Source organism: Mesoplodon mirus, assembly GCF_964341445.2.
Source record: "Mesoplodon mirus genome assembly, chromosome: 7".
In the NCBI taxonomy this organism is placed as follows: domain Eukaryota; kingdom Metazoa; phylum Chordata; class Mammalia; order Artiodactyla; family Ziphiidae; genus Mesoplodon; species Mesoplodon mirus.
This window is the reverse complement of record NC_138983.1, coordinates 77748255-77764877: the sequence shown is the minus strand read 5'-3', so window position 1 is coordinate 77764877 and position 16623 is coordinate 77748255. Positions and strand designations below refer to the sequence as shown.

Sequence of the window (16623 nt, the reverse complement as noted above, 5' to 3'; positions counted from 1 at the left end):
GAAACGCAATGTTTAAGAAGAAAACTCAAGTTTGTAATCTAACAGAAAAGGACAGGCTCTTCTTTGAAGCTCAGCGACACGTCTTAATTTAAAGGCAGGGGAGGGACTTCCCTGGTGTTCCAGTGGTAAAGAATCCGCCTTCTAATACAGGGTACGTGGGTTCAAAGCCTGGGAACACTGGTCCGGGAGCTAAGATCCCACACGCCACGGGGCAATTAAGCCCGCGTGCTGCAATTAGACACGATGCAGCCTAAGAGAGATAAATAATTTTTTACAAATAAAAATTAAAAAAATAAAGGCAGGGGAAGCAGGAAAGTGACCGTCTCATGTGAATTCCTTCTTATTCAAAATACAGGTCGTAGCAGTTTACTTGGGCTGCGTCACAAAATACGACACACTGGCGGGCTTAAGCAACACAAATGCACTGTCCGACATTTACGCAGGCTGCAAGTCTGAGATCAAGGTGTCAGCAGGGTTGGTCCCCTCTGAGGGCTGTACGGGAGGATGTGCTCCAGGCTTCCTGGTGGAGAGGGCGGTTTCCTCACAAGCACATGCACTATGTATGTACCAGGTAGGTGCCTGGGCTGAACTCCGATCCCAGGGCTGCTCATCCGCAGCAGCACCAGGCCGCCGGAGGGCTTGTCACGGACCCGTTGGCAGGAGGACTGCAGGCTGACACAGACGTCCGCTCAGCTGTGGACCCATGGCCCGGCCACAGCCCTGACAGAGGCTGCCTGGTTGAAATCCAGGTCACGGTTCACCTCCCTCCTGCTTATTGCATTCAACGACGCCTTGAAGACCCCCTACTGCACCAGCCTGGGTGGCACATCCCACCCAGTCATTTCCAAATCAGAAGCATGTCAATTGAGAAGGTTAAAATTAGGCCCTGGCTCAGTGCTGTGGAATTAGAATCTGTGAGGCTGGGTCCAGGCATCTGTGTTGGAATATTTTCTCCACGTGACTCTCATGCCCAAAGGATTGTATTGACGAAGCACTTCTGCTTCACCCTACTGATATTTCTGCACGAGAGCTACAGCCGTTGTTATATTAAACTGCATCCACAGGAGGAAAAGAGAGGAGGAGAGGTGATAGTTTTGCTTATCTCCAAACACGCTGTTACTGAACCAAACTTGGGTCCACTCGCCCGCACGCACTAAAGCCAATCTACTGACACGGGTCACGGTGAAGGAAAGTGCCACGTTTATGGCAGGGCAACAAGCAAGGGGTCCAGGTATCTAGGGCTCAAAAGGCCCCCACTCCCCAGTGGCTTTCAGGGAAAGGTGTTTACAGATGGGGTGAGGCTGTTGGTGGGAATGTACACTGGTGCTGCCGCTGTGCAGAACAGTGTGGAGGTTCCTCAAAACACTAAAGCTAGAGCTACCGTAGGACCCAGCAATCCCACTCCTGGGCATATACCCAGAGAAAACCATAATTCAAGAAGACACATGCACCCCAATATGTACAGCAGTACGATTTACAATAGCCAAGACATGGAAGCAACTTAAATGTCCATCGACAGAGGGATGGATAGGGAAGATGTGGTACATATGTGTGATGGAATACTACTCAGCCATAAAAAAGAATGAGATTATGCCATGTGCAGCAACATGGATGGACCTAGAGATTATCATACTAAGTGAAGGATGTCAGACAAAGACAAATACCATATGCTATCACTCCTATGTGGAATCTAAAACAGTGATATGAATGAACTTCTTAACAAAACAGAAACAGACTCACAGACATAGAAAAAAAACTTAGGTTTACCAAAGGGAAAAGGTGGGGGAGAGGGATAGATCAGGAGGTTGGGGCTAACATATGCACACAACTATATATAAAACAGGAAATCAACAAGGACCTCCTGTAGAGCACAGGGATCTCTACTCAATATTCTGTATTAACCTAGGGAGTTCCCTGGTGGCCCAGAGGTTAGGATTCTGGTCTTTCACGGCCGTGGCCCGGGTTCAATCCCTGGTCGGGGAACTGAGATCCTACAAGCCACACAGCACCATGAAAAAAAAGCAAAATTCGGTAATAACCTAAATGGGAAAACAATCTGAAAAAGAATAGATATCTGTGTCCATATAACTGAATCACTTTGCTGTACACCGGAAACTAACACAACACTGTAAATCAACTATACTCCCAATATAAAATTTAAAAAATGTTTAAAGTGAATTACAAACGAGTGGGGTGAGGGAGAGGAGGTTGAGGCGTGTGTGGTCAGCTTGTGGACATTCTTCCGATTGGTTGGTGGTGAGGTAATCTGAGGTCAACATCATCAACCGGCTGGTTCCAGCTGGTCTGGGGTCTACGTGCTTGTGGGCAGCATGCAGTTACCTTCCTCCCCCCTGCTGGGGGCTTCAGTCTCTGCAAAACAGCTCCAAGGACGTGGCTCAGAACAGTATCTACAGCCCTTGAGGAGGAACTAAAGGTCCTTGACTTTGTTTAACGGCTACACTAGTATTATTTGGTCTTTTGGGACTCTTTTCCTTGCTTTTGGCACTTTCTCCCTTCTCTGATTAAATTGTTTGTTTCCAACTCACGGAAGGCTAGGAGGCTAAAATTTTCTAAAGACAAGAAGCAGGCAGAAGACATGGGGAGAATCCGTCCCAGGAAGGCCCCACAAGGTCCTGCTCACTTACAACATCACATTCAATCTGGGCTGTTTACGCCATTTTTGGACAACATACCAACACATCTTAAGATGGGTCCCACCCGACTGTAGCGCATTTGGACAAGGTGCGGTGGGGTGGGATTATGCAAATCCAGATCTGAAGACTAGATAAAGCAATCAGGGTATTTCACAGTACACAAGAGAAATTTTCATGGGGACAGAATACCAACCTTCTAATATTTGAAAGCCTGTTAGCCAAGAGGGAGAGTGAACTTCTGTTTTGTTATACAAGGACCCAATCAGCTGTGATGGTTGAAAGCATGAGGAACGCAAATCTGAATTCATTTGCCTCCTAACAATGCAACGTCTACAGCAGAGGGACACAGGTCCTCAAGCAGCAGTGCTTTTCCCAGCAGTGCAGACCCTGAGGAGAGCCAGGCTGTGGCAGCTCTGGAGGACCTCAGACACTCTTTGCACGGCCTCTGAGACCTAGAACATCTCAGAAAGTCCACGAGTGCAAACCAAAGAGACACTCAGTCCCTGCACCTTGGATGAACTGATTTGACTCTATGTATGCATTGCTAGGGCTAATTAGAAATATGGAAGTGATCAGAAGACAGAATAAACCTCTGGGCACATCCTGAACAACACAGATACTTCTCATCAAAGTCCAAACAATAATTCAAAAGCAAGATTCAGAGCCAAAATGTGGAAACAAACCAAGTGTTCACTGACAGATGAATGGATCAAGAAAATGTAGTGTGTATATTCACACAACAGATATTATTCACCCACAAACAGGAAGGAAAGTTTCTAATTGATACAAAGACCATTTATGTATTTTTCAAAGATTGACATTTCTTTGTATGAACAGTGAAAATTTAACAATTCCACTTTTAAGAGGAAAGGTTAGTGTTTCTTTGTAGAAACAATTAAGTCTCAGCAGTAGAGGCATAAGCACACACGTGCACACAGAGTAAACAGAACAGCGCCCCACTACCTCCCCGCAATCTGATCCCCCGATGAGCCTTGCTGATTCTCCCTTCAAATACAGAGAACCTGTTTACTTCTCTCCATCTTCTCAGACATCGTCTTCCTGGACTACCACGCCAAATTCCTAACCTTATCTGGGTCTCCCAACTTCCACTCTTACTGAATCCCCACCCCATCCATTTATGCAGCAGCCAAAATCAATTGTTCCCCTTTCAGTGCAAACTGGATCAGGACACCTCTCATTCACTGCTTTCCCACTGCACTTGGCAAACATCTGAACTTCTTCAGACCCACGGTTTTATTTCCTTCTCACTCACTGTGTACTGTGTACTGTCCACACTGGCTTTGGGGTCTAGGAAGGAAATTTTGACACAGGCTACCACACAGATGACATGCGAAGACATTAAGCTAAGTGGATAAGTCAGATACAAATGGACAAATGTTACATGATTCCACTTCTGTGAGGTCCCCAGACGGGTCAAATTCAGAGAGACAGAAAGTGGAGTGGTGGGTGTCAGGGGCTGGGAGGGGGATGGGGAGTCAGTGTTTAATGGGGACAGAGTTTCACTTGGACAGGATGAAAACATTCTGGAGATGGATGGTCGGGATGGTTGCACAACAATGAGAATTCTTTTATTTTTCCTTAAGATTTTTGTTTTACTTATTTTCGGCTGCGTTGGGTCTTCGTTGCTGTGCGCAGGCTTTCTCTAGTCGCGGCGAGCGGGGGCTACTCTTCGGTGCAGTGTGCAGGCTTCTCATTGAGGTGGCTTCTCTTTGCGGCAGAGCATGGGCCCTAGGCGCATGGGCTCAGTAGTTGTGGCTCGCGGGCTGAGGAGTTATGGCTTGCAAGCTCAGTAGTTGTGGCGCATGGGCGTTAGGTGCTCCGCGGTATGTGGGATCTTCCCGGACCAGGGCTCGAACCTGTGTCCCCTGCATCGGCAGGCGGATTCTTGACCACTGTGCCACCAGGGAAACCCAAGAAAAAAAGCAAGACTCAGACCCAAAGGGGAGGAGTGGAAGTACGAGTTGGGAGGTTCAGAAGAAGCTTCCAGTGACACTGCATGACCCTGAGTTGGCTATTTTCTTCTCTGCATCTCGGCTACCATATACTTCCTACCCTCATAGAAAAATAACCTGTCTGGAATTGGAAATTTTTCCATTTAGTCTTTTTGTGCATGTGACATTTTTATTCAGAAAAATAATCTGTGTTGAACTGGAGTTTTTTCCATTTAGTATTTTGTACATGTGACATTTTTATTCAGGTAGTGAAATCTCTGGGTCAACAGTGATACCACATTCTCAAGATTTTGATAAGTAGACTAGAACTTCTTAACTGGAATCAAGGGGCAGGCTTTGGACAATCCATGGACTTTGTGACATCCAAAGGTGCCCTTTGTGTGTGTGTGTGTGTGTGTGTGTGTGTTTGTAGACACCCTTTGAAGGGTGCGTGAGCACCTGTAGTTTTCTATGATTTTAGCTTCTCCAAATGGCTCTTGGACTCAAAGGTGCCTGAGGGGAGCGGACGTGTACTCCCCCAGTACAGAATTCTGAACGCAGTGTCAGTAAACATTCAGCCAAAGAGCTTTGCCAAATGGCATGTTTTAACGTAACTTTTTAATCCAGTGAGTCGATGTACCTGGGATCTTTTTTTACATACTTATCTCATTCTTTATTTATTTTTTTTGGGGGGGGGTACGCGGGCCTCTCACGGTTGTGGCCTCTCCCGTTGCGGAGCACAGGCTCCGGACGCGCAGACTCAGCGGCCATGGCTCATGGGCCCAGCCACTCCGCGGCATGTGGGATCTTCCTGAACCGGGGTACCAACCCGTGTCCCCTGCATCGGCAGGTGGACTCTCAACCACTGCACCACCACGGAAGCCATTATCTCACTCTTATAAGGCTGAAACGTTGCTGCTTCCCCTAAGTTTCCTTGTCCCTCTCCCCACTCTCCCACCAGGCCGTGGAAGAGGAATGGGAGGGAGGGGGAGAGTCCAGCAGGGAGAGGACAGTGCACCTGCTGGGAAGCGGTAAAGAGGGGTGCAGGGTGGGAGGGAGGGAGACACAAGAGGGAGGGGATATGGGAACAGGTGTATATGTATAACTGATTCGCTTTGTTATAAAGCAGAAACTAATACACCATTGTGAATCAATTGTACTCCAATAAACTTGTAAAAAAAATTAGAACTACCATATGACACAGCATTTTCACTCCTGGATATATATCGAAAAAAATAAAACCAAAAAACATTAATTTGAAAAGATATATGCACCCTAATGTTCATGGCAGCATTATTTACAATTGACAACATATGGAAGCAAGCTAAGTGTTTATTAAGAGATGAATGGGTAAGGAAGATGTGATATATATACATACAATGGAATACTACTTAGCTAAAAAAATTTTTTTTTGAATTGAAATTGTATCAAGTATCTTTTCCGACCACAATGCTATTAGACTAGACATCAATTACAGGAAAAGAGCTGTAAAAAAATACAAACACATGGAGGCTAAACAATACACTACTTAATAACGAAGTGATCACTGAAGAAATCAAAGAGGAAATTAAAAAATACCTAGAAACAAATGACAATGGAGACATGACGACCCAAAACCTAGGAGAGGCAGCAAAAGCAGTTCTAAGAGGGAAGTTTATAGCCATACAATCCCACCTTAAGAAACAGGAAACATCTCGAATAAACAACCTAATCTTGCACCTAAAGCAATTAGAGAAAGAAGAACAAAAACATCCCAAAGTTAGCAGAAGGAAAGAAATCATAAAGATCAGATCAGAAATAAATGAAAAAGAAATGAAGGAAACGATAGCAAAGATCAACCAAACTAAAAGCTGGTTCTTTGAGAAGATAAACAAAATTGATAAACCATTAGCCAGACTCATCAAGAAAAAAAGGGAGAAGACTCAAATCAATAGAATTAGAAATGAAAAAGGAGAAGTAACAACTGACACTGCAGAAATACAAAAGATCATGAGAGATTACTACAAGCAACTCTATGCCAATAAAATGGACAACCTGGAAGAAATGGACAAATTCTTAGAAATGCACAACCTGCCAAGACTGAATCAGGAAGAAATAGAAAATATGAACAGACCAATCACAAGCACTGAAATTGAAACTGTGATAAAAAATCTTCCAACAAACAAAAGCCCAGGACCAGATGGCTTCACAGGCGAATTCTATCAAGCATTTAGAGAAGAGCTAACACCTATCCTTCTCAAACTCTTCCAAAATATAGCAGAGGGAGGAACACTCCCAAACTCATTCTACGAGGCCACCATCACCTTGATACCAAAACCAGACAAGGATGTCACAAAGAAAGAAAACTACAGGCCAATATCACTGATGAACATAGATGCAAAAATCCTCAACAAAATACTAGCAAACAGAATCTAACAGCACATTAAAAGGATCTTACACCATGATCAAGTGGGGTTTATTCCAGGAATGCAAGGATTCTTCAATATACGCAAATCAATCAACGTGATACACCATATTAACAAATGGAAGGAGAAAAACCATATGATCATCTCAATAGATGCAGAGAAAGCTTTTGACAAAATTCAACACCCATTTATGATAAAAACCCTGCAGAAAGTAGGCATAGAGGGAACTTTCCTCAACATAATAAAGGCCATATATGACAAACCCACAGCCAGCATCGTCCTCAATGGTGAAAAGCTGAAACCATTTCCACTAACATCAGGAAAAAGACAAGGTTGCCCACTCTCACCACTCTTATTAAACATAGTTTTGGAAGTTTTAGCCACAGCAATCAGAGAACAAAAGGAAATAAAAGGAATCCAAATCGGAAACGAAGTAAAGCTGTCACTGTTTGCAGATGACATGATGCTATACGTAGAGAATCCTAAAGATGCTACCAGAAAACTACTAGAGCTAATCAATGAATTTGGTAGAGGTGCAGGATACAAAATTAATGCACATAAATCTCTGGCATTCCTATATACTAATGATGAAAAATCTGAAAGTGAAATCAAGGAAACACTCCCATTTACCATTGCAACAAAAAGAATAAAATATCTAGGAATAAACCTACCTAAGGAGACAAAAGACCTGTATGCAGAAAATTATAAGACACTGATGAAAGAAATTAAAGATGATACAAATAGATGGAGAGATGTACCATGTTCTTGGATTGGAAGAATCAACATTGTGAAAATGACTCTACTACCCAAAGCAATCTACAGATTCAATGCAATCCCTATCAAACTACCACTGGCATTTTTCACAGAACTAGAACAAAAAATTTCACAATTTGTATGGAAACACAAAAGACCCCGAATAGCCAAAGCAATCTTGAGAACGAAAAATGGAGCTGGAGGAATCAGGCTCCCTGACTTCAGACTATACTACAAAGCTACAGTAATCAAGACAGTATGGTACTGGCACAAAAACAGAAAGATCAATGGAACAGGATAGAAAGCCCAGAGATAAGCCCACGCACATATGCTCACCTTATCTTTGATAAAGGAAGCAGGAATGTACAGTGGAGAAAGGACAGTCTCTTCAATAAGTGGTACTGGGAAAACTGGATAGGGACATGTAAAAGTATGAGATTCGATCACTCCCTAACACCATACACAAAAATAAGCTCAAAATGGATTAAAGACTTAAATGTAAGTCCAGAAACTATCAAACTCTTAGAGGAAAACATAGGCAGAACACTCTATGACATAAATCACAGCAAGATCCTTTTGGACCCACCTCCTAGAGAAAAGGAAATCAAAATGAAAATAAACAAATGCGACCTAATGAAACTTCAAAGCTTTTGCACAGCAAAGGAAACCATAAACAAGACCAAAAGACAACCCTCAGAATGGGAGAAAATATTTGCAAATGAAGCAACTGACAAAGGATTAATCTCCAAAATTTATAAGCAGCTCATGCAGCTCAATAACAAAAAAACAAACAACCCAATCCAAAAATGGGCAGAAGACCTAAATAGACATTTCTCCACAGAAGATATACAGACTGCCAACAAACACATGAAAGGATGCTCAACATCTTTACTCATTAGAGAAATACAAATCAAAACTACAATGAGATATCATCTCACACCAGTCAGAATGGCCATCATCAAAAAATCTAGAAACAATAAATGCTGGAGAGGGTGTGGAAAAAAGGGAACACTCTTGCACTGCTGGTGGGAATGTGAATTGGTACAGCCACTATGGAGAACGGTATGGAGGTTCCTTAAAAAACTACAAATAGAACTACCATATGACCCAGCAATCCCACTACTGGGCATATACCCTGAGAAAACCATAATTCAGAAAGAGACATGTACCAAAATGTTCATAGCAGCCCTATTTACAATAGCCCGGAGATGGAAACAACCTAAGTGTCCATCATCGGATGAATGGGTAAAGAAGATGTGGCACATATATACAATGGAATATTACTCAGCCATAAAAAGAAACGAAATTGAGCTATTTGTAATGAGGTGGATGGACCTAGAGCCTGTCATACAGAGTGAAGTAAGTCAGAAAGAGAAAGACAAATACTGTATGCTGACACATATATATGGAATTTAAGAAAAAAAAATGTCATGAAGAACATAGGGGTAAGACAGGAATAAAGACACAGACCTACTAGAGAATGGACTTGAGGATATGGGGAGGGGGAAGGGTAAGCTGTGACAAAGTGAAAGAGCGGCATGGACATATATACACTACCAAACGTAAGGTAGATAGCTAGTGGGAAGCAGCCGCATAGCACAGGGAGATCAGCTCGGTGCTTTGTGACTGCCTGGAGGGGTGGGATAGGGAGGGTGGGAGGGAGACGCAAAAGGGAGGGGATATGCAAACATATGTATATGTATAACTGATTAAATTTGTTATAAAGCAAAAAAAAAATTAAAAATAAAGATGAAGAAAAAAAAAAAGAATAAAATTTTGCCATTTATGACAAAAAAAAAGAGGGGTCCGGATACCCTGAGGGGGGTTTTGGAGGATGGGCAGAGGTTGGGTCAGTGGCAGGAGATACCATTTACCCCTGATCTCTGGGACAAGTGCACGCATAGGTCTGACAGTTACTTGTGCTTTCCTTCAAACTGGTTTCCTTCAAACTCCGATGATGACATCAGAGGCTTCCGACCTTCCCGATTGGATGGACCAGACTCCTTGGTGCTTGGCAGCAGTAGTAGACAACAGAATCTCGCCAGAGCTTCTCTCCACTGACAGTTGCCCCGCAGCTTGGAGAAGGGACGACCACTTGTGTTTAGCCCAAGTCCAGAAGAAGAGTTGGGACAAAGCAGAGTCTAGGCTTCGAGGAAGGGAAGAGTCTGGGAGACATCATGGACAATCGTCAACCGACTTCCCAGGCTGAGGAGCTGAATTCCCAGTCCAGCTCTTCAGGGTACCCCCTGGAGTTGACTGTCTATGAAGAAAGCCCAGGACCGTCAGGTGAGGGAGCTGGCATGAGAAGGAATTTCAGAGATTTGACCAGTAAGGAGGAAAGGGTACAGAGGTCGGGAAGGAGCACCTGCATAAGGTGCCTATGAAAGAAAGGAGACATTCAGAAAGCCAGGGATTGAGGGAGGAGAGCACAGGAGCTGGGGACACGGAACACCTGGGGAGCAAGAAACAGGGTTAGGAGATGAGATCCAAGGATGAGAGAAGGGGAGAGAGGAAACAAGGGGAGGGTTCTTTTTTTTTATTCCTGGTGGGAGAAATTATCTACCATGAGAAAGAGTTTCGAGGACGGGAAGCTGGACAAATGACAAAAAGAGTCAGGGGAGGGATAGGTAGATGTGGACAGAGAAAGATGGAAAGATGACTTGGGGCAAGGTCAGCGGTCTGTGAGACTGGAAAGCACGGGGGTGCTTCGGGGGGGAGGCGGAGTCGGGGTGGGGTTGGGTGGTCACCAGTGGCTGAATTCCCAAGACGAGAGCGTCATACTGTAGTCTCTTCTCCTTCGTCAGCTCCCTGGGCTGGTTGCAGCCCCCCGCCTCAGCGCCCCGGCTGTAAGAGGAAGAGGTCAGTGGCGTTCAGAGCGGAGGTGGAGGGCAACACGGCCGCTGAGGCCCAGGACACCTGGGTCGTGGAGTTGCTGAGTGGGCTCAAGATGAAGCTGAAGCGACAGCGGGTGTCTTCAGTGCTGCCTGAGCACCACGAGGCCGACACCTGGGTCGTGGAGTCGCTGAGTGGGTTCAAGATGAAGCTGAAGCGACAGCGGGTGTCTTCAGTGCTGCCTGAGCACCACGAGGCCGACACCTGGGTCGTGGAGTCGCTGAGTGGGTTCAAGATGAAGCTGAAGCGACAGCGGGTGTCTTCAGTGCTGCCTGAGCACCACGAGGCCGACACCTGGGTCGTGGAGTCGTTCAGTGGGCTCAAGATGAAGCTGAAGCGACAGCGGGTGTCTTCAGTGCTGCCTGAGCACCACAAGGTCTTCAAGTGGATGCTTGGTAAGGACCCACCGCCCTGCCCAGCAACCTCCAATCCTATACTTGAAAAACAAACAAACCAGAACTTCCCATGACTACACTTTCCCAGTGGAAAAGAATTCCCTGCTACTTGGTGCGCTCTCCGTCCCTGGCGGACTGTCTACGGATAAAGGATACGGGGGACACATAAAAGATACAGGATGAGGTTAGACTTAGAAATGATACAAGACTAGGTTAGATTTAGAAATGATACAGGATTAGGTTCGCTTGGTTTCAACTGTACCCGAGACTCTAGCTCTTACTGGCCTTTTGAATCTTACTGGCATGTTCGGGGTGGGGGGAGGAGGGGCTGACAAGCCATCTTCACCCCCTGACATGACTGTCAATTGAGACATTGGCTGAGAGTATCTTGATGCCCTCTGCAGGTACGTGAATGCATGATGAAGGGGCATCACTCCCTGTCACTCGGCCCCCCCAGAAGGGGAGTCACCCCCTTTCCTCCCACAGTGAATGGTCTTCCCTCCCCTCTTTCCGTCAGCTTCACCCTGGGCCACATCTTGGCATTTCCCCAGGGGGGCGCGGTTCACCCTCTTGGCTCTGGAATGCTCCCACGACAGCCCTGTTCCCACTGGCAACATCTGCCCTTTTTTCACAGAGGATCCCGTCGTTAAGAAATTCCTCGCCTGGGACAAAAACCTGGAAGTATCTGACAAGGTAAGTCACCCACTGAGATGGATTCCTGCTCCAGCGCCTGTTCTAGGTGGGCGCGCTGGGTGCTTTCTACACCCACGTTTCCACTCCCCTCCTAACCTCATGCCTTGTCAACACTTCCCTCCAGGGGCCTCGAGGTCCCCTCTGGGATCTGAGCCCCAGGAGTGCCCCTTTGGTGGTTGCTGCCTAAGTCCCCTCTCCTCTCAGCTCCTGGGGACTCGCCTTGGCTCCGGTTCATCGAACACCGTCCTGTGCCCGCGGCCCTAAGTCCACGCCCTCAATCCCAAAGCCTCCCATCCTTGGAGCGCCGCCAACTCTGACCTTCTGTCCTCTCCCCTTCCCCAAACAATCAGGCTCACCCCACACGGGGGTCTCTCCTCCAAGTGGCACCACCCATTCCTCGTCCCCTGCTCCCTTCTCCCTCCCACTCTTTCTCCTCTTCCAGGATGTGACCTCTCTCCTACGTTTTTTCCCCTCTTTCCATCAGTATCTCCTGTCGATGGTGATAGCGTATGTCAGCCGGGCCGGGCTCCTCTCCTGGCAATTCCAGAGAATCCATTTCTTCATAGCTCTGTGAGTACCTTGCTCCATCCCCGCCATCAATATTCAACACCCTGGGAGGGCAGAGGGAGAGACGTGGGGCTCTGACCTTTCATCTATTTTTTTAAACCCCTTTGTACTGACTCTAGGTGTGAAAATGACAGGATTACGGTACCGTGGTTTCTTTTTCAAACCATGTTCTGTTTTTTATAGCATTCATTGTCAAAACAAACTACCCTAATGTCAATTAAAACACTGAAAGAAACAAAGCAAAACGCAAAACTTTCCTAAGAGGAGAGGAAGAAAGAACTGACACCATCCTGCCCCCGAGTAACAGACTTGAGACGTTTCCGGTTCGAATTCTCCGGTCTCGGGTCTTCCGACATCAGCACCAAGTGTGATTATCTTCCGTTTCTGCATTCCCACGACAAATGCCACAATCGGGGCCCGTATCACATAGCACGGATTTGGTGTCAAATGCTCCCCACTGATGTTTCTTCCAAGTCTCCCAAGCCAGTTGGCTCTATTTGCCTGAACATCCTTCCAAAACACAGGTCTGACCGCTTCACACAATTTCATTGGCTAATGACATGCCAAATCAAGGCCAGAGTTCTGCGTTGGGATTTAACTCTCTCTGCAATCTCCAGCACACCGTCCTGATACTTTATTCCTGTGTTTCACTGCTCCTTCCAAATACCCTGCCCTCTAAGTTTCTATTGAGCTTTCTATCCAGGTATCTTTGCCATACATTTATCTGAAGAAAACGACCTTATCCTTAAAGTGGGTTCAAACACCAAAACCTTCACGATGCCCGATCTCCCTAACTTCTGCATCCCAGAGGCACTTTAGTTCAAATTGTATTATAATGTGATGCTTTGCATTATAGTCATTTCTTATCTCCCCCCTTCCCCTTCCCCGGTCCCACTAGACTAGACACCATGTGGAAGGCAGGTCTCGTCAAAATGTCAATGCATTCCCAAAACACTCAGCACAATTCTTTTCATTGGGCAAATGTTTGTTACTGTGAGACTTCTAGGTAATCAGTATTGCATTTGGCCATGAGATAAAATGTTCATTCATTCATTCATTCATTCATCTAACAAACCTTATAAAGTACACCCTACATGCTGGGGAATATGAGGTGGTGGGAACAGAGATTCACAAAAGGCTGTTGAATTCATGCATCAATATGAACCAAGCCCTAAATGTGTCATTTGCTAGGAGAGGGATGAATGCAGAAACAGATCAGATCAGCTCCTGCCCTCAGGAACTGTACATGTACCTACAACATAGGAAGAGAGGTGTGTGCACATAAAACAAGTTGAAGGGAACGGGGGTTTGGATCGTGTCCTCATCATCAAGGTGTGAGAGGCACCCTTCCGAAGGTCCTGCCTGGCAGTGGCTCCTTGATGACTGGGCGGCTCCCGGTGACGCTGGGCAGGGCTGGGTGGGTCGTGTGAGGATGCTCAGCCTGCCTCTTTTCTGGGAAGCTGATCTCAAGTGGAGGCCCTTCCTGTCCTGATGACAGCGACCTGATGTCTTTCCCCAGCTATGTGGCCAGCGACATGGAAGAGAACAACCAGGCCCCCAAGCAGGCCATCGTTTCGTTCCTCTATGGAAAGAACAGCTCGCAGCATGCCTTGTTCCACAAACTGCGTTCCCAGTTCATCCGTTCCATGGGCTGGAAGACATGGGTCACTCGGGAAGAGTGCGAGCAGGTGGGTGGGCTGTGGCGGTCTCGGGGAGGGGGAGGGACGGAGAGGAGGTGGGGATCATGGGGGACTCGGTTTGGGACTTGGGGACAGACGAGAAAGAACCGGAGGCGGGGCAACGGGAGGCAGCGGCATCCTCATTGCCAGGGGCTGTTTGTCTTTCCAGATCCAGGCTTTTGATCCAGAGCTCTGGGTGTGGGGAAGAGATCGCGCCCTCTTGCCCCAGAGGCCCCAGGACCACGCAGGCCTGAGGTCATCGGCCTGCGCAAAGGTAGGTCTGCGTGCGCAAAGGTGCGGGTGGAATGACGTGTTGTCTACTGAGGAAATCGGAGGAATCCCACTGCTGGACCCACATCACCTCTCACACTGTGAAGGGGGCCAGCCAGGCACACAGCCACGTGCCGACTCTGCGCCAGCCACGGACTGACAGCCACACACAGACACCAGCACCGCGAGGCCCGTGGGCACCAGACCTCGGGGAAACCAGTTTGTCCCAGACGCATGGGTCTCACTGAAGTTATTTCACCCAAAGCAATTGGGTCCAAATAACAGCTTTGACGAGGTGGTGATTCTTTTCCATATACTGCGTTTCCAGTTTCTCTTTTTCATTCATTTTTGGCCTTACATCCCTCAGGGTTATGGGTTCTAGCATTTATCTACAACAAAGTAAATGTCTACAAACAGGATATTAGATAGAACAGCCCACACGTTCAATAAGAAAAGATGAATTATGACTAGCTTTATATTCCTCCAAATTTACTTTCAAATTGCCTATGGCCAGATCACCTGTGACTCTTTATTCCCCCTGACTCACCACTTCTGGACCAATGATTCCTCTAGTACAATTCACCTTTTCCCCCTCACGTTTATGGTCAAGGGGGTTTATCACAACGACTGAAGGTTAAGGAATGCCATCTTCAGCATGGCTTATTACAATTGACACATTAGAGTTCTAGATGTGGGCAGAGGATTGAGCAAACATTTGGTTTAAATCTTGCAAACTAGCTGCCTTCGTCCATTCAACCTGCCCTACTACAGACCGCGTTGCTTAGAAACAACACAGCACGGTCTCTTTTACAAGGGCAATAATCTCATTCATGAGGGCTCTACCCCATGACCTAATAACCTCCCAAAGACCCCACCTCCTAATACCAGCACCTTAGGGGTTAAGATTTTAAGATTTCAACATAAGAATTTTGGGGGACACAAACATTCAGCACATAACACTAACCAAGTTTAGGGCTGAGTATTATTTAAACATTAGGACCCAGGGACTTCCCTGTTGGCACAGTGGTTAAGAAACCGCCTGCCAATGCAGGGCACACAGGTTTGAGCGCTGGTCCGGGAAGACCCCACATGCCGCGGAGCAACTAAGCCCGTGCGCCACAACTACTGCGCCTGCGCTCTAGAGCCCGCGAGCCACAACTACTGAGCCTGCGTTCTAGAGCCCGCAAGCCGCAACTACTCAGCCTGTGCGCCTAGAGCCCGTGCTCCGCAACAAGAGAAGCCGTCAGGAGAAGCAACGGAGAGTAGTCCTCGCTCACCACACACAGCAACAGAGAGAAAGCCCACACACAGCAACAGAGACCCAATGCAGCCAAAAATAAAAGAAAGAAAATAAGTAAATAAATGAAAACTTAATAATAACATAGACATTAGGATGCAGGGTTAGGGTTAGGGATCCGGCCTCAGGTCTCCTGGTCCACGATGTTGACTTGTCAGTGATGTCTGTAGTGTGCTTCCAAGTTCAGAATTTAAGTGGTGCCAAAGGACCAAGGTGAGTTAAGACTAAAGCAGCCTTCTCCAAATGCCAGCTCCCTGAGCAGAATCACCTGGAGTCTGGGCTATAAAGCAGATTACTGGGCCTGACCTTGGGTGCATTCAGTAGTTTTTGGAGTCAGGGTCACCAAAGTCCAAGAATCGCACTTGAAAACAATGAATGGTTCAGGACTGGGGTTCAGAATGGAGAATTTGAGATAAAACTCCAATCATAAATGAGTCTCAATTCTGGTTAGAATTGACTAAGAATGTGAAAACCTTTATATCTGGACAGTTGCCACTTTGAAATCTGACATCCTTGCTCCTTCTCTTACTTCCAGATCACAGAGCCCAGGAGAGATGAGGATGTTCAACAAGAGGTCAATCCAGACACTGACGACAGCCGTGAAGAAGGAAGGGAGAAGCCTCTTGTGCAGATCATCGAGAAGAAGCCAGCATCTTCTAGAATGAGCGGAGGCCAGTTTTCGTGTTATACTCCTAGGAGCGGGGTGTGCTTCTAGGAGTCTGTGGCAGGACAATAAGAAAACAGGGTTTATTCAGATTCCACCCTTTTGGAAGGCACCACCTCAATTTTCAGATCATTTCATTTCCATCTCCCCTGAGACGAACATTGGAGGTCCCATTTTTTATACACTTGTTTGCCCCAGTCTAGAAGCATTTGAAGGTGGAGTGTAGCGGCTCAGAATAGGAGGGAATAACATTAAAATATATAATTAGGAAAAAAAATATATATATATATATATATAATTACAGCCACAGGGTCATGACTCATGACTTAAGTTTCACTGGCTTATTTTGAAAATGTCACCTATAAAATTATTGTATTTTTATATTTTATATTTATATATTTA

General features: G+C 46.2%; 2 protein-coding genes across 3 annotated transcripts in view; one reads left to right on the top strand and one right to left on the bottom strand.

The window, feature by feature from the left end:
* The window catches only part of LOC309807093 (uncharacterized protein), a 142066-nt gene that overhangs the window by 75417 nt on the left and 50026 nt on the right, over positions 1–16623 (bottom strand). The gene's annotated exons all lie outside the window — the stretch shown is intronic.
* LOC309808817 (speedy protein E4-like) lies at positions 9942–16276 on the top strand (the record flags this gene model as incomplete). The annotated part of the gene is made up of 6 exons (XM_082629390.1): positions 9942–10050; positions 10569–10880; positions 11686–11744; positions 12229–12314; positions 13831–13999; positions 14160–16276. 6 exons carry the CDS (start codon positions 9942–9944, stop codon positions 14418–14420), a joined length of 996 nt encoding a protein of 331 aa, XP_082485516.1. The 3' UTR covers positions 14421–16276.